We start from the raw sequence: 22,863 nt of genomic DNA, 5'->3' as shown, positions 1-22,863 counted from the left end.
TGGACTCGGCTTTTCTAGAGATGTGTTACTCTAGGACACGGCCGGTCCCTGGCTGAGACTGGTATCAAGGTCGCCGTAATGGAGGGTGAATTCCCGCTGCAGTCACCGTTAGTTCTCGTCCTATAAAAGCCTAGATATCTCGACATACCCGCTCCTTGCGCCAGGTGCTTGAATCCCACACAATGTAGTAGCCTCGCTCATGGGTCGGGCCCAGAGTTTGAGGAGTCATGTGGTCATCCTTTGTCAACCAGAGCTGCAATTTCTTGTGCCATCTCCAGTTTCGCGAGTGTCTAGCGAGCCCGCGTTAGTGAAATGAAACCTTCCTGAGGCGAAGGGGTCGTCCTTACAGTTCTACTGCGGCCATCTGCTGCTTCAAATCCGCTGGGGAGCTGTAGAAGATCCAGAATAGGGTCTCCTCATTGAAGTTGGGGATTTTGCTCTCAATTGGTTGGACATTGGTCACGTTGTAGCAATCGGGCAGTCGGAATTTACCGGCATTTATAGCTGGCCGAGGAGGTGTGTCGTCAAAGAGGGAGTAGTTCTGCGTTGAGAACAGGCTGGACTTGGTCAGTGGTGCTCCCAACCCAGACAAAAGCACTTACTCTGGAGACGACATGTCGAGCCCCAACGACATCGGATCCATGCCCACCACCATCGCGTGGTAGTCGGGATAGTTGTTCATAAGCGTTCTGAGGCCCTTAATACCCCACCTGTCGGCTGCGGACATGCCAGCTAGAGGGTCAATAACCTCTGTAGCTTGGGCGTCCTGGTCGTCGTTCAGATTCCTACCAGAACCATCGTTGCCGATAGCTCCTAAAGGAGATGCTCCCTCAGCTGCGGCTGCGCCAGGTCCTTCTTCCCGCATACCTGTAGGTTTCTGCCGTGAATCGTCCTCAGTAGCAGCGGCCTTGCCATCCTGTGGCCTTGAAGAGCCTGCAAAGGTTAGCATCCGCATTAGAAGAATCGAAGGGAGACAAGGGCCTACCAGGGGCGCCAATGCCAGGCGGTGACCTTGCCTCATTCGCCCGGCTGTTAGCCGAAACCGCGTTGAGAAGGCCGTTCCCCCTGTTTGGCACATGACCAGAGGCACCAGCTTGAGGTCCAAATCCCAGAGATGACATCAGATTCGCCGCGCGCTCAGATGAAATGTCTCCGTTTGCTGTTCGGTTGAGAGGGGGAAAGTCGTCGATGCTGCCGGTTTGAGCCTGAGACGACTGGCTAAGGTTCCCTTGGTTTCCAAACCGAAAGCCACCCTGCACTGGAGGTCCACGGGAGGAGGGGCTGAACAGATCTTCTTGGCCGCCCTGCTGCGAGCCAAGGGTGGCAGACTGGTTGCGTGGTACAGGGCCACCGGGGTTCCTCGACCCAGCCGTCGACCACATTGACTGCGCGTTGGCGTTGGACATCTGAGGGTTGTTGGATAATGATGGAAATTCTCTGATAAATATTAGCGTGTGTTTGTGTCCAAGTTTGGTGGTGGAATGATATGTGGCGCCCAAAAGATGAGCAAGTATGCGAGAACGTTGATGGCGAGGAGAGTGCACATACGACAAGTCCAGAGGTGTGGCAGGCTGCGACCCGGTCAAGCTCTGCGCAAAGCTCACGTTCCCGCCAAGCTGACGTCCTGCGTTCTGAGGACCTGCCCCTGCCATAGGAACACCTCCTCCAAACGCCCAACCCGAGTTGTTGTTTCCTGTATCGATGCGTCGTTAGCCTCAGCTCGAGGTCGGGCCATGGAAGCCGCCCGGCTATCACCAGGGCGGTTGCAAGCGCGTACCCAGCTTTCCGTTTGGTAATCGAGCTGAACCTGCTCGTCCAGGTTGTTGAGGTTGTTGTTGACCACCGAAGCCACCAGGCATTCCGCGGAGTGTCTGTGGCACTGCCCCTGCCGTTCGATCATCTCGTCAGCGCTGTCCTAACAACCCAGTGCTTTCATAATTTCTCCAGCCGTGATCCCAGCGACACTATAGAGAGCTCCAGATCGGGCTCTGCTCCGCATTTCAAGCCATTGAAGCGATTGTTGAGTCGTCCGAGCGTGGCAAACGAGGGTCGAGGAGGAGCATCGTGGTGCGAAGAATCGCGGGGACACACGAGCTCAGAAATAGACGCAAGGCTTCGTCCAAAAGCCGTAGCCACTCGCAATGTCTCGACGGGGCGAAGCGTGATCTCGGTATCGCAAGGTTCGGAGGCACAGGCTGGAGCGCGGGGTCCTGAGGCTGAAAGAACGACGTCGTGGGGTGGTCCTACCTGGCCGATTCATGATTGCAGTAGTTCGCGCGAGCTTTGAGGGCAAGTCGCGGAGGATGTAAAGTCAACGTAAGGTTGTCGAGCGAATGCTTGGATGGGAGGTCGCGGCTCGAGATTTGCTGCGTAGGTTGTCGGGCAGACGAAAGGCGGTCGTTGATGCGATCGATGGATGCTCTGGCAGGGCTCGCTCAGGCTTTTGCTGGCTGCGCTGGTCGGGGAAGGCTACGTACTGTGCTAGGTTGTGCTGTCCATCCAATGCTCTGTGCGACTAGACGGCTGGGCTGGGCTGGCGGCACCTTCCCTTCCCTTCCAGTGGAGGGTGCATGCCCGGGTTCAAGTGGGTCCGCACCGACAGCGATGTACCCGCCAATCAGAGCCGGAACCGGCCAAGGCTGAGCGGCTGCTTGTTCGCACCTCGCGTCACCGGGCAGGCATTGGCAGCGTCAACACCAGGTACCGAAACCAGGCGCAAACAGGACCTGACCCTGACCCTGGATGCATCTTCCCGCGCAGCGATTGTCGTTCTTCGTCTATTCGTGACTCTATTCTAGTTGACCGCTTGCTTGAAGCTGCTCTCAAATCCAACCTCAGCCACGTTTCGTCCAATCAGAATGATCTTGCCCTCTGGAGGCGGCGCCTCATCATCTCGCGGCCCGTCATTTATCTCAAAAATCTCCCTGACCCCCTGCAGCATCTTGATGTCTCCGTTGGCAAACATAAGACGGCCCTTGGAGCGGTGAATCTCAAACCCACCCTCCTTGTCCGCCTCGGGGAGCTTGTTATCCCACAGCACTGACCGTAGCCAACGGTCAACAGCATCTAGCTGTTCCGGTTCGAGGCGACCGACAGGAATCGTGACGGTCGAGATGGTCTAAGCGGACGGTTAGCAACATGTTTTGACCCAAGAAGTACCGAGGCCGACGGGAACTTACAGGGTCGAGATGGCTATGCCCCTTGGCACTCGCTTCCGATTCATTGAATTGATCATATGCGTGCAGATCAAGCAGGAATCCCTCCAGCTGGGGAACCACACTCCTCTCCGTCACATGGATCTTTGCCAACCCGTTGATTGACTCAATCCTTGCTCTGACCTGGCTGAGCTCCGCCTCTGTAACCATGTCGGCCTTGTTGATGACAATCACATCCGCGTGAGAGATCTGGACATGGGCTGTGGTCATGACTGGGCCATGATCGTCATGGTCATGTCCTTCAACCTTGCCGTTGGGGTCATCAAGGCTGAGTAGGATGTTTTTCGCATCCACCAAAGTGACAATACCGTCAAGGTAAATTGTGCTCCCAAGCCCATCGTCCACCCAGAACAGCGGCGCCAGGTTACCAGGGTCAGCCAAGCCAGTCGTTTCCAGGAGGATGTAGTCGAATGCGCCCTTCTTGGACATGAGAGACTCAATCGCGTTCACACCCGTATCCCTATTCATGTTAGTTTTGCTCCGAAAACAGAAGGCTTGTCCTACTTGACTGAACAACATATGCAGCCATTGCCGACTTCAAGCCACTCCTCAACTTGTTCATCTCCCTTGTTTACAGTAAGGGACTTCTCAATGTCGAGTGCTGCAGTACCACTTAGACTTGCAGTCATGTCATCTCAGGAGCACTTACAGTCCCCAAATTCTGTTCTGGAGTTAGCAAATGTTTACCATCAAATCACAGTCCTTCCAAACCATTCATAATCACGGCAATCTTTTTGCCATGCTGGGCTGTGAGGATGTAATTCAACAGCGTCGTTTTACCGGCACCAAGGTAACCTAACATATGTCAGAAATGAAAGTAAGTGATCCATGAGTTATTACCTGTAACAATAGTAATGGGGACCTTGACCGTGATCTCGCCATCCACATCGTCTGCGGTCGTGTTAACGAGCTCTGGCGGGGCATCGTCATCAAAATCCATGGTTGCTAGGCTTGGTTATGTCGTCAATCTCGATCTGAATGTTCAGTAGAAAATGCCCGGGTTCTACACTCGAGAATGCAAAATATGTAGGGGAAAGTCCGATTTAAAAGCCTAGAAATCGTTCTAGGTGGTGTATTTCCAAGATTTCCGCTTCCATCATTTCGAATCAGGCACAGAACTTGGATCGTTGCGTATAAGTCGCACAGTCCCCGTTTGATGCATTCACCAAGCTGTCTATGCGTCTACCGAGGCCTTTTCTAGGACCCCAGCCAAGCCCTGCCAGCCACTCACCCGCCAACGTCGCAGCCTCGTCGTGTGCTGTTAACCGCCCAGCTCTCCCCCAAACCTACACTCATTCGTTATCGTGTACGTTTTCTCGACACTGCGGCTCGACACCTCCAACCGTCATGTCGCTAGCACCGAGTTCGCCTCGGCTACCAAGCCCGCCGCCCGCGGCTGAGATCCAGATCGGTCCCAAGTCGCCGTCTGGCGGCCCAGCAGCCAGTCCCCAAACAACACCACAGGAGCAGACACAGCTTGATGCGAGTTCTAGACGGCGGATACACCCAGGCACAAAGGCAGCAGACATGGCTGCCGGGCCTCCTTTGATACCCTTACATGAGGTTTGTTGCGCTCATGTTAACCTGCATCGAGCTCCCAACTAACATCACCCAGCTCGACTCTGCCTTCCAGCTCCAAGAACACCTAGCCGCCCTCCACTGCTACCATACCGCCTCCAACACCCAACCAATCACTCGCGCAACGGCACTGCAGCTTGCGCAACCCCCAAGCGGCATCGATCGAACCATCTGGCTCTACGAGCTCTGCCGCTTCCTCATCTCCCAGTGCAACTCTCTTATCGTCGGCTTCCTCTTCGACACCCCGCCATGCAGTGCAAACACGTGCCCCGAGATGCGCGCTTCCGAGTGGCAGTTCCTCTGCGCCGTACACGAGCAGCCCAAGAGCTGCTGCGCCATTGACTACTGCTGTCATACCCTCGACTGGGCTGCCAACGTCGTCACCGACCAGAAGATCTTTCCTAGCCGCTTCGTCGTCCTCAGTGACAATCATAGCAAGAACGTCGGCATAAAGAACCTGGTCAACGTGTTCCGCAGGCTGCACCGCATATTCGCCCATGCATGGTTCCAGCACCGCGGCGTATTCTGGTCCGTTGAGGCCCAAACCGGGCTCTATGTCTTCTTCAAGACGGTTTGCGACCTGTATGATCTCTTGCCTGCTGAGAACTACAAGCTACCGCCCGAGGCAGAAGGCTTGGAGACTCCTCAGCTAGAACACGAGATTGAGAAGCCCACACCTACCATTCTGAAACCTCCATCCCAGCAGCGCGGGCCTGGTCCTGAAGACGACAATATGCATCCCATGAGGACAAACACCCGGCGCCATATAAGGAGCAGCCCATCAACAGGCAGCGCTGTGACAACCGTCATGGAGGCGGAGGAGGAGGAACCTGACGGAGTTTCACGCAAGCTCCGAGACATGCACATCACGGCCCCTTCACCAGTCGAAGAGGAGCCTGAAGTAGCTGAAGTCCCTGTTATTGTCGAGCAGTCCGCTATGCCACAGGCCTCGTCTGAATCCCACGAGCAACCGGCTGAAGAAGAGGACGAGGAGGATGATGCCGACCTGACAATTGTGGAACCGGCCGTGGAGCCACCGGAGCAAGATGCTGAAAAGGGCACCAAACCTCAAACCACTGAAGCTGAGTCAAGCCCACAACCAGCAGTGCCCGAAGAAAACCAAAAGAAGGACACATCCCAGGAGTCTTTGACGGAGGAAAACGCTTCCGCGCCAGCGGAGACAGCGGTTGAGGAGCAAGGTTCTGCTTCTCAAGTTGCCCCTGAGTCTACCGGTGACAACCAACAGACACAGCCAGAGACTTCCACATCTGCTATCACAGTGTCGGAAAAGGAGACCAAGGAGGATGAGGCATGATAGACCAGCAAAGAAACGCGCTTTACTTAATTCACAGCTCCTGCTATCCGGAAGTGTGCTGTAGATCATCAGGTCGAGGCTCGCGTTGTAGCCAAGTTACTATATAATACATTGTGTAATATGAGTTCTCAGAGGTTGGGTATTTGCAGCTTGGGGAAGTAGCCGCCTTTTTCTTTTCCAAAGTCCATATCCAAATCCATTCCGTCGAACGCCTCTTGTGCCAGGTCCTTCCAAAGTTTACCGTTGCATCACCCGCCAACGACCGCCCTCCCGAGAAATGTGTCTATCCAGTTTCGGATGATGCCCCCCTTAACGCCATGTGACCTAACGTGGACCGAGATGATCAACCCTATGTTGCCGTTGATTTCCGTGCCTCGCCTTTCCCGATCATCTCCTCGCTCTGGTGGATAACTCCTTAAGAGCCAGCCATCTAGGCCTCAGCAATAGGCCTGAGTTCGGAGAAGTCTAGCTGCTCCAGCCCAACACTACTGCCTCAAAAAGCCATCGTATCGGTTGCCAAACAAGCAAGTTGCGCCCAGGACCGAGTATTACATCCTCCTACAGAACAGCAGAATGAGGCTTTTCAAGTCCATTGGGTAATTTGTGTCGACTCGTGCCCGCTTCCTGTCCCCTGCTCTACGATCTGGGCCCCTCGCCAGCAGGTGGTGATTTGTTTGCCTCATCCATTAATGACATTTTGGCGAAAATATGCCTGACCTCTCGAAGATTCTCCTGCTGAGCTGTTACGGCGGCGGCGTTCCGCTCGTCGGCGAAGTTTCGAATGCTCTGTAATACAGGGCTGAACCCTTCATTGTTCGGTAACCACCACTGCACACACGACGGCTCTCGGAAGAGCTGGGCCATCTTGCTTCGAATTGTGATAGGATGGATGTATCTAGAAGGCTGATCAGCATTTCGCTCTATTCGAAACAGCACACATCGGAGGCCGTCTCCTTACCCCATAGTCTCCAGTAAAGCAAACTTCCGACGGAACCACATGTGATGCCGTGCGTCCTGAGGCAAGAACAATGCCGCAATTGCAATGCAAGCTTGTATCAAGACCAACACGCCCCTGGGGGTCGATGGCCAGAACTCCAAAGTCTCGAAATATTGGCAGGTTCTGTACGCGTGCCGGTTCAGATCCGCGAACAAGATGTCCGGCCTTATACCAGATGACTGGCATTTGTGCATAATCATGATACTATTCCACTCCGCGCAAAGGACGGTTGCGTTAAACAACGGAAAGTCGTAGAGGATACCGACGGTGTATGGGTCGACAATATCGTCCGAGGGAATCGATTCTGGGGGCGGGAAATCCGTAATGAGATATCTCTTATCTAGGAGGGCAGGGTCGCGTTTTTCCTTCCACTCGACAAGTCGTTTATCTATTGCCTCGTGCTCTTTTATGAAGTCTTCAGGAGAGATCTGGCCCCTACTGCCTTTGGCGAACAAGATGGACATGTCGTATGAGATGAGACGGAGCCGAGAAGACCATTCTTCGATTACCCATCGCAACTCCGCTGGATGGGCGGCTTTTTCGGATTGATAGAAGTCCACCATGGCCTGGAACCATTCTCGAGGCAGGTCGGTCGGGAAGCCTCCCATGAGGGCCACAAAGTTATCGAATCGAGCGTACCAGCTAAGGCACATGCGGCCCATGGCGGTCTGCATAACGGTCTGGGGGGTGAATATGCTAGTCAGTATCTCGAGTGCTGCTTTTTGGTGTCCCATGAGGTTCACCCAATCGCCAAAGTACTCCTAGATAAAGTTGTTAGAGGACCAGGGTCGGAAGGCAATAGCTCGCAAACGTACTTCTATCGTAGCAAGCTGCAGGATTGTCAACAAGGTAGCCACGTTCGGTTTCTCCTTTCTCTTGAGTAGGCCCAGTAAAAGCGTCACGCTCTTGTTATAGTACTGCAAGAAATCTTGTAGTTTTCCTTGGGGATTGTCAAGTGTGAGATGATAGGCAGAGAAACCGACAACAGCGTTAAGCAGTGGTTCATGACGAGTAGCCACGCTAGGAAGGATAGTCTTGAAGAAGTCATCCGAGTCGGTGGGGATGCAGTAGTTAAAGCTGGTGATGTTTTCGACAAAGAAGGCAAGACATCGCTGATATTCGGGCGGCAAATGCGACCAGTCGGCTGGTCCTAGGTTCACGGGGAATTCGACAGAGGGGTAGGCAGCTGCGAGACTGCTTGGTGTTGCAGTCGCACTCGATGGAGACGAGCTCTTGGAGGGTGCGGAGCGTGCCGAAGACTTTGGCGTCTGGTCTTCCATTTCTTCCTCATCAGGGATCGTCTCAAGTTTGCTCTCTCGATCTGCATCTTCGTCGTCTTCTGCATTTGAGGAGGAGGGACTCGTTTGCTGAGTGGAGGCGGTAGAATCTCTAGATTTACCAGATCCCCCTGAGCTCTTTGAGGATGGAGGGTCGGGATAGACACATTCTCGACTCCCTTTTTTGCAACCTTTGCATTGTCAGTAATGGCGTCCAATCGAATACATGCCATGGAGCTACACCCACGTTCGCATATTGGTCGTGTTTCGTCGCACTGAGCAAGTTAGATGCGCAAGTTTCCATGTTAGTTGCGAAGTGTTGCGTACCTTGACTCTCCGGCTCCGGCACATAAAGCATCCGGAACGCGTCCTACGATGCTTAACATGGTCCACTGCAGCAGGAGTTCCAGCCGCAGACTTCCGGCGACCTTTCTGGGACTTGTTTGGGTTAAACATCATTGGGTCCGGGAAGCCGGTGAAATATCCGAGCTGCTGATACGGACCAGGCATCGGAGCGGAGGCCATGGAAATCGGGGGACCATGGAGTCGGGGGTCGAGCATCTCTTCGGGGGAGGTAACCGGATTCATCCCAGCCCCCGACATGGAAGAGAGAAAATGATGATAGTAGTCTCCCATTGTGACAGACAGCTGCAGCACAAACAGCTCGGGTAGGTCGAATGTTTCAGAGCTGCTGAGGGAAGGTGTCTTGGGTTAGGAAGAGAAACAAATTGCGATTCGCATGCTTGCCGAGAACGGTGCTTGCTGATCGACGGAGTTATGCCGGGTCTGAAGCGCACAAGACAGAACCGTGAGGGGACAGAACCTTTCTTGAAGCTTAGCCGTTCCAGCTGGCCCATGTGCCAAGGGCGGCTCGGAGTATATGAGCGTCAAGAGTCGAACACCAAGGCCTAGCAGAGAGGCGAGTTTCGACAAGATGGACGTGGACGATGGGGGCAACCAAACTTGGGGGCCGGCTGGCAATTTCTGTTTCCTGCCGGTAACAGTGACTAACCAGGGCTACGATCGTCCCCTAGTCTATCACGACAACCCCGGGTTGAAACCGGGAGAGTGGTAAGGTAAGGGCGTGCAAGAGGTGAGTTCGTCAAGGGTTGAGAGGCTTAGATGGGGAGCTGGTCCCAAACAGGCTGCAAGTAAAAGCCAGAAGAGGGTTGACTTTTATCAGGTTTGCTGGCACTGCGGATAGATCCAGGAAGCGGCAAGACGTCCGTGGTCTAGTGAAACGTGGTTTGCAAGGACGCTGTTTGGTCACTGGTGGGGGGAGGCCTGGAATGGTGGTATTGCAAGAGGGGCAGTCGACATGAGCAGGGACATGTATCGCGGCTGGGGAGCGGAGAGGCGCTGTCACGGTGACAGGGAGGAAAGATTGATCGATGGGGACACCTCTGATAGTATGGCAGAGGTTACTGGTTCCCGGAATCAGGGAGGGGAGGGGTCTCTGCAAAGACCAGCGGCAAGATGGGTCGGCCTGGGTGGTATCGAGCAAGCAGTTGGCCGAGCCCCTGGAGATGGGGATGAATTCGAGGACGTCGTATCCTGCGGGAGAAGACCTGTCGCATGCAGGCCTGACGGGGCGTCAATCGCTGATCAACGGACAGCCCGGACTCGTGGGTCCCGGGAGCCAGCCAAGAGCTTAAGTTGTGCCTCTCGACTGTTGGTTTTTGAGGAGGATCCCACGCCCACGGACAAGCAGATGAGCAAAGCAGGCCACTAGTTTGCGGATAGATGGTCCGGGCTTGGATGCAACGCTGCCTGAGGTGACTAGCAATGGGGAGATGGAACGGCACGATGAGGAGAAGATCGAGCAGAGTGATGACCTTCAAGGTCGACAACGTCCGTCCGGTATGTTGAGCAGGCTGCTCCCGGGGCGGAACGGCGGATCCGTCCTGGGGCTTTTCGGGATTGAGACGAGGGTGTGTGATGGAGCCTCCGGGGTGTGCGTGAAGCTTCAGAGGGCTCCAGCAAAGCGGTACCGACTAAGAACGAAGGCGAATGAAGCTGTCGTGATGTCTAGATCTGGGAGTGCAACAAGGGAGAGCCCAACGACATGGAAGACACAACAGCAATGATTGACACGAGACGGTGACTTCCTCAAAGAGGATAACAATAACAATGCCAATGGTATGTCAGAGCTAATGAAATGATAAGGATACGCAAAACAATAACAATAACGAGGTGTTTAATACGGTCAATAAGAACAGTCAGTGATCGATGTGCCAGGGGTGAGTAATGAAGATTGGGTGACAGGATGGATGATGTTATTACCAAACAAGAGCGCGGGGCGGGCTGAACTTGGGTTGGAGGGGCTAGAGGGAGGTAGAGGGGGAAGGAGTGAAGGGGGAAGGAACACCCCCCAGCCACGATGGCTACCTGCCTTACCTTACCTGCCATCCATCCATGGATGCTACTCTGCTGGACCTTCCTTGCCTCCCCGGCCGGCCCTTGACAGCTTCTTTCTTCTCTCGTACATGTTTTTTTCCAGGTCCTTGGAATTGAGTCGACTGGGATTATTTCCGAACAACTCCGCCCCGTTGAACAGTAGGGCCCGGTATTCTGGTCCTTGTTTCCCTCTCCAAGAAATGCCGTTTTGTCTTTACCTGACTGGGAGTGCCGTGGCCACGGGTGACTGCAGCTGACACTTTGGGTCGGCGTTAAGATTTCAACTTTACGAGGGGGAACCGCCTCCTCGGGCTTGGGTGCACAGGGCGCGGAACTGGCCCTGCCCCAAAGCAGCTTAAGACCGCGGAAAGGAGACCGGATGGCTTAGAGGTGAGTCCCAGCGTCGTCAGGACCTCCCTTGGCTCTCTCAAAGCCCTCAACAGGCCATCGAGGAGCCAGTACGTATTGCATGTCCTGATTAACATTGCAGTACCGATGAGGTCCATATGGTCGGTCACTCCAGTCTCGCTGGGCTGGGGCTGGCATTGGATTGGGCTTGCCGCCACTCAACCAGACCGATGAGCGACTGGGTTTAACGCCATGGGGTCAACAGACGTTGTCGACGAGGATCAGAATGGAGCTGAAAGGCTGTGGAGAACCCACCGTCCATGGCGTCCGCCGGGGACGGAGCAACTTCTTGTTCGTTGCATGGTGCCTGTTTGGGCATCTCACATCTGCGCCCGCGCTCTTGGCGTCGTCCACTCTGCCCTCAGTCTGTGGAAATAGGACGGCAGGCCAGGGGTCATCCATGAACGCGGCCGGTCATCAGCGGTGATGCAACCTACAAGAGAGGGGAAGAAGCAGGCGGTCGCTGGAATAACCAAAGATGCAAGGCATCATGGGTGCGTTCCCCAACCTCTTGCCCCCCATACTGAGTGAGAGGCTGAATTCACAACATAGCCAGTCCCAATATCAAGCGTCCTAATCGCCACTATGGCTGCAGCTGCGGCATCGAACAATCATGCCACGGGTTTCGCAGTTTTACTGTCGTGCCCCCCAGGCACCTGTCATGACAAGCTTGGCAAAAAATGCGATCATGGTTCCCAGTTCTCGGACGGGAAAGATGACGATCTGATAGGGTCCCGTCGACAGGGGTGACGGAGGATGAGAGTGCAGGCCTTGCTCAATAAAGGCCTTGCTCAATGGAAACCCCTTGGGGTGACACCGACACCCTGAGCCATGCAGAAGCAAGCAACAAGCATTGCGCACCGTCCCAACTTTCACAACCGTCCACACCAACAAACAAAACGGCTCTGGTCTTGACGACGTCTTTGACGCTTGGATCAGGTCCCGCCCCCTACGCGTGGGTCGTCGCGTGGCAGACCCAGTTGTGAACACCACCGTGGGCCGTGGCTGTTCGAAATTGACTTTGCGTCGACTGTTGAGTGTTTCTGAGGCACGGAGCCAGTCATGACCATAATGGACGTCAAGGCATGGCTATGAATCGGTGTACGGTTACTGCAGGGTGGCTCTTTACTTTCCTCTACTTCTCGCTCTCTGTCTCCTGTTGAGCGTTCGCTCAGCCAGCCCGGAGATTAACAAATGTCCGCAGGAAGCGAGCCACGGACGAATGATTACAACACTACTACGTGGGAGGCCACAGCTTCAACAGCCTCCCACCGGACGGGGTCCAAGTGAGGCGAGGATTTTTCCATCAACCACTCAAGCCACCAAATGGCTCTTCCACGATCTTCTTTGACCGTGTTGAGATCGAATCAAGTCTAGCTCAACACTAAATGCAGGTCTGAGTTAACCTGAAGCACAGGCCAAACGCGAAGCAGGCAACGCAACAAGACCAAGCAAGCATATTCAACAGGGCATTCCCCCGTCCAGTCTCAGCTGGAGCAAGTCCGACTGCTCCGTGAACCCAGCCTCTAAAGCCAGAAAGCGGTGGCCTATTCATCCAATAGCCAGCCATGCCTCGTTGGTCGAACACTGCATATTTTGACATTGATGAACAGCGATAGGGGTCAAGAGCAGCGCAGGGGCCCATCTCTGCAGATGCAACCTGTACCCTGCAACGCTCCTGTATGATGATATCGGTGTCTCACCTCACGTGGCATCGTATTCCACCGTCGGAGCCGGCACCCGACATCATCGGGGCGCTTCTCGCTCTCGTTCGGAGACTTGAGCAAAAGCCCTGCCGCCGACGCGCGCGGCCTTCACCTGGGCAGCGGCACAGGCATCCCCATGACAGGTGAGCACCAATGCATGGGTTTCCTCCACCTTGCTTTGTTACACGGGTCGGGAGCTTTCCGCCGGGCCCGGGTCCTAGGTTTCTAGAAAGACGTCAAAACAATGTCACAGAGCCTCGGTCAAATATTGGCCCAGGAACATCTCTTACTACAGGCACTCATCGACCTTGATGAAGATGTCGTTGGGCAGCCCACCCCTATGCGCACTACCTAGTTCAGGATGGCTTCGATGTATCACCCACGGCCTGTATATTTTTTTGATATGAAGTGGCAGCCTGCTTGTACCAAGATGACAAGTCATGTTATGGGCAGGATGGTCCGGCCTAATAACTGAACTTTGCAGCCAACGATTAACCCCACAAGAGACAACCGTTTTGAACGGGGGCATTTGCTTCTCTCGCGCCGTACTCGTACTACGTAAGCTGAAGACAGAAATTCTTTCTCGCATTGCGGCGGCGGCTCCGACTCGTTGCTAGCCAAGAACTAGCAGAAGAATGGGATCTATTCTCCAATTCCGGGACTTGGCCGTGGATCTTAACTGGTCCAAGGCCGATGCAGTTCTTCGGAGTCTGACAGCAGGGGCACCAACAAGCTGGAAGAAGTTTTCAAGCGGGTACTAATGATTAAGACCTGCACGGCTGCATGAAGGCGGTGGGTTTCGAATCATTGCCCACAGGGGCGCGAGAGGACGAAGGATCGAGCCAAGGAGGTTGCTGCTCTGCATTTGCGCTCCAGGATAATACTCCGTACGGAGTACGGAGTTCAGAGTGACTAGGGCTGAGGAGGGCCAAGGCCGTTGTCAACGGGCACTCAAGAATTTTCCTATCCTTGCTCCTCCTCCACTTCTTGTCCAACCTACCTTGGGTCTGTCCCTTCAAGACAACGACCGTGCTGGGGCGAGTTGCAATAATCGGGGTTTTGTCACGATTCCGAACCGTCAGGGCAGCGTCGACAGGGGGAAAACGTCACCCACGCCTCCAAGAACTGCGTTCACAGGCGCAACCTAATCGTTCAAGACATGGCAAGTGGTCTGATGAGGGGAAGTAAAACGCCATCCAGAACCGGCGCCTAGAACTGCGGCGCAAGACGTGGAGACATAAGCGCCAAATGTCTAGCCAGAAAACCAGTCAATAACACCAAAATCCCCTCTTCCCAGGTCTGTGGCTCAAAAAGGAAACCTGATGGGTCTCCTTGGCGGTCTCCATTTCTGGGGACTGGGTCTGTCAAGGAGCTCCCAGGGATCTTGCTGGGGTCTACGGATGGGGGCCTTCTCGTTGGTGCTTTTAACAGGGGCCACTTGAGAAAACTGTGACGCTGTACGGGTAACTGGGCAAAATTGGAGGCTTCAGCATAATATCTGCCATGGAGGCTCCACAGGACAATGTTGCTGTGCATTCAATATGCGCATGGGATCGATACTTGGTCAGGAATCCTCCTCTGCAGGGTTTCGCCCCTCGCCCGTCAATTGCATTCGAGATGGACAGTATTCCCGTCCCGGATCATGCCGAATCATCCAGCCGTTGCAATGCCCCGGGTACTTTACCCCTGGAGTCGTGTCGTCAGTCAGTCAGCGAGAGAGTGAGAGAGAAAGTTAGGATCCAGTGGTTGTTGCTGGACATGACTGGACTATCGAATAGGTCATAGTGAGTAGTGGGAGATCCGCCAGACAACGAACGCCAACGAACCAAGATCGAGCCTCACTTGCCTGGTTCATCTCGAACTGCTGGGATCTGCCTTGCAGGACGGAGTGGAATCATCACCAAGAGGCAGGTCTTTGAGCCCGAAATGCACGGGGGGTGGAGCGCGGAGGCGGGCTTTGGTATTCCGGCTGGCGTCTTGAGAGAGGTCTGAGAGGAGGTGAAGTGAGGAGATGCTGTTGGCCTCACATCTATCATCGAGACTAGTTGTCAATCTCACTGCTCTCACCAGCCCAGCTTGCGACAGAGGCCCAACATTCCGCACAGGGCAAAGATCTGCGCGAGCCCCCTGCTGAACGCAACGCCCATCATCAATCCAGTGTCTGCTAATGGGCAGCACTAATGCTGGAGGATCTGGGATTTGCCTATTTTTGGGCGGGCAGCCCTTGCCCAACGCTCATCATGTGAGATTGCGCCTAGCAGCATGAACGAAACGAGCGACGAACTCGTGCTCGATCTGGGAGCACGATGAGGGCTGGGCGAGGCATCTGCCATGGTCTTCCTTGTCACAACCCGCAAATGACTTTACCGGATGCGTACAGCAAGACCCTGGCTGACAGCTCACTGGATGTCGACATTGGACAAGCCCGCGTATTTCGGCCCACCCCGCGCTCCCTTTTGTGCCTGGCTTGGTTGCCCTGCCCTGCGAGTCAGTTTGTCGATATGACCAGGAGCCAGGAATGGAGGCTCTGGATGAATACAGAAGTATCTCCGGTTGGCCTCGGGGCGATCGGTGCAGCGAGGAATCCTTAGTGGCCGCAGCACGGGGCTATGAGAGGCACCAAGGACAAGTCCCTGCCGGGCTAACACGACCAGGTTGACGGGTTGACGGGAATTATCCCGACTCCGCCAGTAGCTCTGCAACCTTGGTCCTGCATTTGTTTGTTGATGGCCGGCCACATTGCATACCCTGCACCGGCCGCCGGGCAGATCAAGCTCCCCACAGGAGGGCGGTAGGGCGGCGAATGTGCAAATGAGCGCCAGGCCACTCACGCCCACGCCTGAAGACGAGACGGCGGGAACAAAGGCTACTGCAGGCTGAGAGGGATGTGTGGACGGCGCCTCACTACGGTGCGGTGCGCTGCTGTGCGGCGTGAGGCAAGAGGCTGGTTGGCAAAGTGGGATTTTAACTTTGTCTTTCCTTTCTTTTGTGTCGGGACTTGTCCTCACCCCAGTCCAGCTGAACTGACACGGCTGTCGTCATGGAGGAGTGTTGTTGATGATGATGGCGAGGCTTTGGTCAACGGCTAACGTTAGTAGTTAGTCAGTCTAACTTGCCGGGGCAGCGGGGCCATGGAACCAATGTGCCGATGTCCCAGGGTGCCCGTTTTCGACGGCTTCATTGTTTCTGAGAAGGGAACTCCCCTCTTTTCCAGGGCGCCGTCTGTCAAGTTGACTTAGACACGTATGATCTGTGGGTGTGAGACAGACAGGTCGAACTGGGCAACATGGGGTGATGTGGCAGCTACGAAGCCACCTATGCATGGCGCCTGGAGGTCCCAATCAAGGGCGAGGCTTTTGTGTGGGAGGGCACAAAGGCGGATGTTGGCGTGCAGTGGTTGCAAAGGGCACGCTGCAGGGTTGGCAGGGTTCTTGACACCTCCAACTTTCTCCCTCTCAGCCCGTCTTTGGTTGGTGCAGCGGGTGCCGTGAAGCGCCTGGAGATCCAAGGCCCCTCTGCCCGTGCATATGATTCAGGTTGGAAACATCACGATGGAGGAACCCAGTGGCAGCAAGTACCGGGTTTGGCAAATGGTCATGGACGATTTGCTTGCCCATTAAAGCTGCATACCGCTGCGGCCCTAGCCGAAAGGGCTGATAACTTGCATCCATCCCATCCCATCAGACAGGTCAAGGACAGTAGCGCCACCCTGGAGCTGCTTGGTACCTGGTCGTATTTCTTGTCATGCCACAGCCTCGAGGTCCATCATGATGACTCGAGGAGGAGGCACTCACTGCCCAGACCCAGAGAGAATGACTGCTCGATAGCATCGAGTCATGGTAGAGCCACTGGCTGCAATGACTCTGTAACGCACCGTGTCAGGTCCTGTTGGTCCTCTTTCTCAGACTGACCCTAGCCACATCTAAAACCAGATGCGCCACAGGTACCGTTGGGTCCGAGCCATCGGGGCCCGCGGCCAAGGAGTTAGCGACACGACGAACTCAACATGGACCCATCATGATATTGATGAACAAGAGACAAGACATTCCTGGAGAAGTCGGCATCTCGAGACCTCGGCAACGGAAGCAACAAGAACAGGACAACAAAATCGGCAGCAGCGGCAGCAAAACACACCCATCTGCAAGGGCGCTTCTTGATCGTGGATCGTGTATGCAGGTCTGAGATACCACGGAACCCGCCATCGTGAGAGCGAACCATGTCCGCAGCAGCCGACTCGGGGTCCTTTGTCCCCAACCTACAGGGCCCTCTGGATGCTGCAGCCGGCAGTTCAACCATCGTGCGGCGCCTGAGCGACATGGCGACGGCGCTGCCGGGCTTTGGCACCAGCATGGAGGCGACAAAGGGGCTGCTGTCTAGCGTCGACGCAGTCTCACTCATCCTCCTTGCTGTAACCCTCGTCGCCTTCCTCATCCCCATCTTCATCCTCTTCCCGCCCGTCCCCGTGGACCGCAGCGATGTCCTCAACCAGACCCACTCCCGGGTCGGCGTGGTTCCGGATGGCAGTAACCTCCGCCGCCAGTTCTCCGACGAACACCGGGCCCGTGAGGGGCGTCCGCCGCGGGTCCAGGGCTTGTACATCTACCCCGTCAAGTCGTGTCGCGGAATTGAGCTTGAGAGGAGTAAGGTGCTACCTACGGGCCTGGAGCATGATAGACTGTACACGTTTGCTTACCTCAAGCCTCCCCGGGCTGGCAAGGAGGACAGTCCTTTCTGGGAGTTTGTGACTCTTCGGCAGCTGCCCCTGCTCGCCAACGTCAAAGTCGACCTCTGGGTTCCCGACCCGAATAAGGCGAGCCGCCAGCTGGGAAAGGTAGACGGCGCCTTTCTGGTGGTGAGGTTCCCCTGGATGGACGGAGGGCTGCGCGGCTTGGTGCAGCTGGCCTCGGCCAAGATCAGTCACGGGTTCCAGGCCGTGCCTGAGAAGGAATTCCTGCTACCCATCTCGTTCCCGGACATCGAGGAGATCAAGGCCCGTGGCTACTCCTTTGCCGACGTCAAGATCTGGAACGAGGTCACCACGGCTCTCAACATGGACAAGGAGCTTCCTGCCGAGCTGGCTCGCTACCTGGGAGCAAAGCACCAACTAGGCATCTTCAGGATGGACCCTTCACAGCAGAGAGAGGTGTTTCGGTGTGCCCAGCCTAAGGAAGCCCTGGGCTACCAACCCGTTGTCGACTTTCACGATGCTGTAAGTGCTTTGCTTTGACTGAGGCTGTGGCGCAAGGGGGATTCATGATCTGACAAGTCCAGTACCCCCTCCACATGCTTAGCCTGAGCAGCATGCAAGCGCTAGACAAGAACGTTGTCAAGGACGAGACCATGAAGCAGCTCGACGCCCGACGGTTCCGGGCAAACATTATCAGTATGTCTCAACACTACAGCACAGCACAGCACTAACCCGCACACCCGCAAAATGGCCACTAACACGTGTCAGTCGCCGGAAACGAAGAGTATGACGAAGACAACTGGAAGGTTATTCACCTCAAGCACGCCACCACCGGCCAAGAGTGCCACTTTGACGTGGCCTGTCGAACTGTCCGGTCAGCGCAACACCCCCCCTCCCCCCTTTCAACTCTCGACAACTCGGGCCTAACAAAGAATCCAGATGCAAACTGCCCAACGTCGATCCCGATACTGGCATCCGGCATAAGGCTGAGCCGGATCGGGCGCTGAGGAAGTTTCGTGACGTCGACGAGGGAGCTCCTAAGATGGGATGCATGGGGATGCAAATGTGCCCCATGTTCCCCGGGGCTGCGCAGCCTGAGCAGTTCCAATCATTCATCGAGGTGGGCATGGATATCGACGTCGTCCAGCGTGGTCACCACGTGTACATCTGCCAATAGTTTCCTACAAGCCAGGAAGAGGCTTTGGCAAGCCGTGTAACAGTAGAATAGATGGAATGAACGGGTGCAAAACAATAAGATAGATTTCATAGGTCCTGCCTCATTACATAGAGCGGTATCACAACACAAGGTATCTCTAAACCACCCAAGACTGTTCTCCAGCGCCCAGCCAGCCCGACGCCTCATGTGAAACCTCCCATCTAGTCTTTCTCATACACTCGTTTCAGGGCATCCAGAGAGGTGTCTGTCAGCATCATTACTTCATATCTGCCGGCGTGAGAGCCTGCACCATACTGGTGCCCTCGCTGAAGCGCGTCCGGAAGATGCGGTTCGCGTTCTGGAACATGCCGTCCTTGAGACTGACGACGATGAACTGCGAGCCCTTGAACCGCGTCTTGATTAGACGGCCAATGTTCTGCGTGTGTGAGAGATCCAGTGCTGCGTCAACCTCGTCAAGAATGTACATGGGCGCAGGCTTGAACTGGAGCAGAGCCATGATGAGAGAGAGAGCAACGAGAGACCTAGAGTGGGTTAGTTAGCAAATGCCTGTTTACAAGGGGTTCATGAGAATCCTCACCTTTGGCCACCACTCAGCTCGGTCAAGCTTTGCTTCCACACCTTTCCGAGGCAGACCTTGACCTCCAAGCCATCACTGATAGTCTTGCCCTCGGGCGGATCAAGCTTGGCAAAGCTGCCACCAGGAAGCAGCTCCGAGAAGATGTTGCCAAAGTCTCCGTTGACCTTCTCCCACGTCTCCTGAAGGGCCTTCTTTTTGTAGTCGTCCAGGCTGACAATCGTCTCCTCGATCTTGCGCTTGTCCCTGATGACCGTCTTTATCATGTGCTTGAGTGACACCTCCTTCTTCTCAACGCTGTCAATCATGTTCATGACCTTGGGGTTGATCTTCTTCTTCATGCCCTGGAACCGCTCTGTCAGGTTGCGCAGCGTCGACTTGCACTCCCCGATGTTCTGGTTACGGAAGTCATAAGGAGTTCCACTGCGGCCAAAATTGTCCTTCTCATCGTGGATCCATTCGTATTCCTCTTCGAGATGGGCCACGCTCTCAGCCGCTCCCTCCTGCTCCTTGTGGAACTTCTCTACCTGGTGGCCGAGTTTTTGCATCTCGAGGCCTTCTTCGGCGATGCGTGCGTTCTTGGACCGGGTGGCATCCTCCAACGCTCGAAGCTCATCGTCAAATAGATGTAGCTTGGCACGCTCATCATCAAGCTCAGCCTGAACAGTGTCGTGTGTCTCGGTAACTTGAGCCTTTTGCTTGACGAGATCCTCGATATCCTTTTGTTGCGCACTGATACCGACATCGACTTCTTGTAGCTGCTCTCGAGCAGCAGACAGATCGAAACCCGCTTGCTCAGCATCAAGCTGAGCGTTTTGAAGCTCCTTCTGGAGAGTCTTGACTGCAGCAGCATTCTTGCCGAGACCGGCTCGTAGCTTATCAAGAGCCTTCTGGAGCTCGACGAGCTTGGCATCCTTGTTGTTGTCGAAATCCTTCATATCCTTTTCGATGGTCTTGACATCAATGCTAGCCTTTGCTTGCCGGGCCTTGGCCTCAGTGATACTCTCTTTCAGCTCTGCGATTGTTGACTTCATGTTCTCGACCTCCTGGATGATGGATGAGGAAGAGTTACCGCCGATCTGCTCCTCAGCAAGCTTGATCTCGTGAGTCTTCAAGTCTAGGTCTTGCTTAATCCTGCGGGCTTGGTCAAGCTTGGCCTTCTCGGAGGAAATTCTGCGCTGAAGCTCCTTCAACGAGTGTTCAGCCTCGCTCAGCTGGCGGGTTAGGCTGTTGAGCTTTTGCAGAAGAACTAGAACGCCACTTGAGTTGGGTGAACTTCCACCAGACAAGGTACCCGAGGGATCATAAGCATCACCCTCGAGAGTGATACTCCTCATGCGTACGTTGGGATCAAAGGTGACTCTCTTGGCCGTGTCTGCATCGGCACAGATCAAGGTATTGCCGAATACGTATTCCATCGCCGCTGAGACCTCGTCGTCGTATCCGACTAGAGTCAAAGCCAGATCGACCTTGCCTGGAGCAATTTTTTGAGCTGTAGCGATGGTTTGAGCTGATGCCTTGAAGGCAGCAATCTTGTTGAGTGGAATGATGGTCACTCGCTTCCTCAGCTTTCCTCTCTGTAGTAGTTGTGTACCCGTCACCTCGGTATCGACGACGACGTTGTAGAGGCGACCTCCAGCACATATCTCCAAAGCAGTACCGGCTTGTGTGTGCTGCTTATCCAGCGTGAAGAGCTGCGCTACCAATCCCTTGACCTTGGACCGGTCAAAGTTGGGCACAGGATCCGCGTAGTTGAACTCGGTGTTGGCAACCCGGCGCTTCAGCGTGTCCGACTCTTGTCTGAGGTTTCTGACCGTTTGCTGCAGCTCAGATTCTTGCTTGTACATTTGCTCTTCCTGGCCTGGCTCAAAGCCCAGACGGCCGAGCTCCTTCTCGAGCTTTTGGGCCTGGACCTTCAGCCCGTCAAGGTCTCGCAAAAGATCAGCATTCTGCTCCTTCGCTTTCCTTGCTCGGGGCTCCTCTTCCTTGATGCGTTTCTCCAGATGCGATATCTTGATCTTGGCTTGCTCTTGTTCTGTCGCTGCTGCTGTGGCACGGTTCTTGGCGTCCTGGAGCTGACCTTGATAACCATTCTCCTGGCCGTCCTTGGAAGCGACACCGGTTTGTAGTGTCTGAAGAAGCTCTTCTTTGGACTCTGCATCCTTATTCTGCTGCTCAAGGTCGTTCTTTGCAGCATCGTATGTGGCTTTGGCGTTGTCGAATGCCAACGTCTTTTCTTGCAGGGTGGCCTCCAACTCGGCAACAGTCTTTTCCATCGCCTCCTTCTTCTCCTTCTCCTCTGCTAAACTGGATTTCTTCAGGTCGAGAACAGTGGCCAGCCGCACAAGTTCATTTGAATGCTTCTTGGCAGCCTCCTCCAGTGCTTGGGCCTTGCCGCCCTTTCGAAGTTCCTTGTCTCTCTGAGAGCGCACCTTCTTGACATCTTCTTCGAGATGGGAGATTTCGCTTCGCAAGCGAGCTGCCGAGTCCTCCAAATCACGCTGCCTTTGCTTCTTTCCCTCAAGATCTGCTGCTGATTGTCTCAGCTTCTCTTGGCATCTGACATAGTCGTATGCAACAACCACTCTGGTCAGCCGCTCGAGGTCGTTTTGTGTCTGTTGAAAGTCGAGGAAGGCTCGCTTCTCGGTTCGTAGTTTCTCGAGCTTGGGCTCGATCTCGTCCTTCAAAAGCTCTCGAAGCTCCCCCAACTTCATCTCCTTCTTCGCCATTGTTTTCAAGGCCTTGTCTCGGCGGTCCTCGAACATCCTTGTTCCCGCAGCTTCCTCAATCATGGCTAGGATTTCCACAGCCTTCATGTTGAGGACCTTTGTGATACGTCCCTGCATGATGAGGAAGTTGGGGTTGTTGATATTAAGCTGAACGGATTGGAAAAGATTCTGCACCGTTTGCTGTTGCGCTCGGTGACCGTTGATGAGGTACTTGGAGGTTCCTCCGAGGACGATCTGGCGAGTCACACTGATTGTGGCATATTCTTCGAATCCAATCGGCGACTTTTTGGTTTCTCGGTTGTCGAAAACGATTGTGACGCTGGCTTTTGTAACACCGGCTTGACCGCGCTTGTAAATCAAGTCCTGCGAGCTGTTAGTTGAGAAGGATGAGGGGTGTTGAGCTGGCTTGCCTGTAGGTTTTGCGCTCGAACAGTAGACATGTTGGTAATTCCGAGAACAAAGCAAATGGCATCGAGGATATTCGATTTTCCACTGCCGTTAAGGCCAGTGATGGAGTTGAAGCTCTCATCCCTAGGGGCGTTAGCTGTGGCTATCGAGTTGTTTTGGCTGCATTATTTACCATCCCGAAATGACCGTACGCACTGCGTACGACTTGAAGCCCTGCGCAAAAGGTTAATAATTGCAGAAAATAGAAAGACTGGCTGAAAATGACAGCTTACGTCGATAATCACTTCAATAACCCTCATCTTGGTTGAGGCTGAAGGTTCACGGCTGCTTTGAGTTGCTGTTGCTTGGTTTCGTCGCTCCGCACCTGAGGGGACGTGATAGCAAGCCAAAGTAAA

General features: G+C 54.6%; 6 protein-coding genes across 6 annotated transcripts; 2 read left to right on the top strand and 4 right to left on the bottom strand.

The window, feature by feature from the left end:
• Positions 1–30: 30 nt before the first annotated feature.
• On the bottom strand, positions 31–2,260 carry NCS57_00245100 (NOT2-3-5 domain-containing protein; the record flags this gene model as incomplete). The annotated part of the gene is made up of 8 exons (XM_053052482.1): positions 31–96; positions 149–290; positions 348–557; positions 603–933; positions 986–1,437; positions 1,549–1,693; positions 1,778–1,885; positions 2,248–2,260. The coding sequence occupies 8 exons, from the start codon at positions 2,258–2,260 to the stop codon at positions 31–33; spliced, it is 1,467 nt and encodes a 488-aa protein (XP_052917728.1).
• A 534-nt stretch (positions 2,261–2,794) lies between these two features.
• Positions 2,795–4,155, bottom strand: NCS57_00245000 (CobW domain-containing protein; the record flags this gene model as incomplete). The annotated part of the gene is made up of 6 exons (XM_053052481.1): positions 2,795–3,118; positions 3,180–3,675; positions 3,720–3,816; positions 3,865–3,876; positions 3,927–4,010; positions 4,056–4,155. 6 exons carry the CDS (start codon positions 4,153–4,155, stop codon positions 2,795–2,797), a joined length of 1,113 nt encoding a protein of 370 aa, XP_052917727.1.
• A 407-nt stretch (positions 4,156–4,562) lies between these two features.
• Positions 4,563–6,108, top strand: NCS57_00244900 (uncharacterized protein; the record flags this gene model as incomplete). Its single annotated transcript, XM_053052480.1, has 2 exons — positions 4,563–4,778; positions 4,831–6,108. 2 exons carry the CDS (start codon positions 4,563–4,565, stop codon positions 6,106–6,108), a joined length of 1,494 nt encoding a protein of 497 aa, XP_052917726.1.
• Positions 6,109–6,744: 636 nt separating this feature from the next.
• On the bottom strand, positions 6,745–9,018 carry NCS57_00244800 (uncharacterized protein; the record flags this gene model as incomplete). The annotated part of the gene is made up of 5 exons (XM_053052479.1): positions 6,745–7,003; positions 7,067–7,866; positions 7,921–8,573; positions 8,630–8,657; positions 8,710–9,018. The coding sequence occupies 5 exons, from the start codon at positions 9,016–9,018 to the stop codon at positions 6,745–6,747; spliced, it is 2,049 nt and encodes a 682-aa protein (XP_052917725.1).
• Positions 9,019–17,109: 8,091 nt separating this feature from the next.
• NCS57_00244700 (MOSC domain-containing protein) lies at positions 17,110–18,757 on the top strand (the record flags this gene model as incomplete). Its single annotated transcript, XM_053052478.1, has 4 exons — positions 17,110–18,102; positions 18,165–18,276; positions 18,349–18,454; positions 18,520–18,757. 4 exons carry the CDS (start codon positions 17,110–17,112, stop codon positions 18,755–18,757), a joined length of 1,449 nt encoding a protein of 482 aa, XP_052917724.1.
• A 256-nt stretch (positions 18,758–19,013) lies between these two features.
• NCS57_00244600 (Structural maintenance of chromosomes protein) lies at positions 19,014–22,767 on the bottom strand (the record flags this gene model as incomplete). Its single annotated transcript, XM_053052477.1, has 5 exons — positions 19,014–19,278; positions 19,335–22,423; positions 22,471–22,591; positions 22,641–22,681; positions 22,741–22,767. The coding sequence occupies 5 exons, from the start codon at positions 22,765–22,767 to the stop codon at positions 19,014–19,016; spliced, it is 3,543 nt and encodes a 1,180-aa protein (XP_052917723.1).
• Positions 22,768–22,863: the final 96 nt, after the last annotated feature.

This window comes from Fusarium keratoplasticum, chromosome 2 (assembly GCF_025433545.1).
Source record: "Fusarium keratoplasticum isolate Fu6.1 chromosome 2, whole genome shotgun sequence".
NCBI classification, from domain to species: Eukaryota; Fungi; Ascomycota; class Sordariomycetes; order Hypocreales; family Nectriaceae; genus Fusarium; species Fusarium keratoplasticum.
The sequence above is the reverse complement of the archived record's forward strand: the minus strand, read 5'-3'. Positions and strand labels throughout refer to the sequence as shown.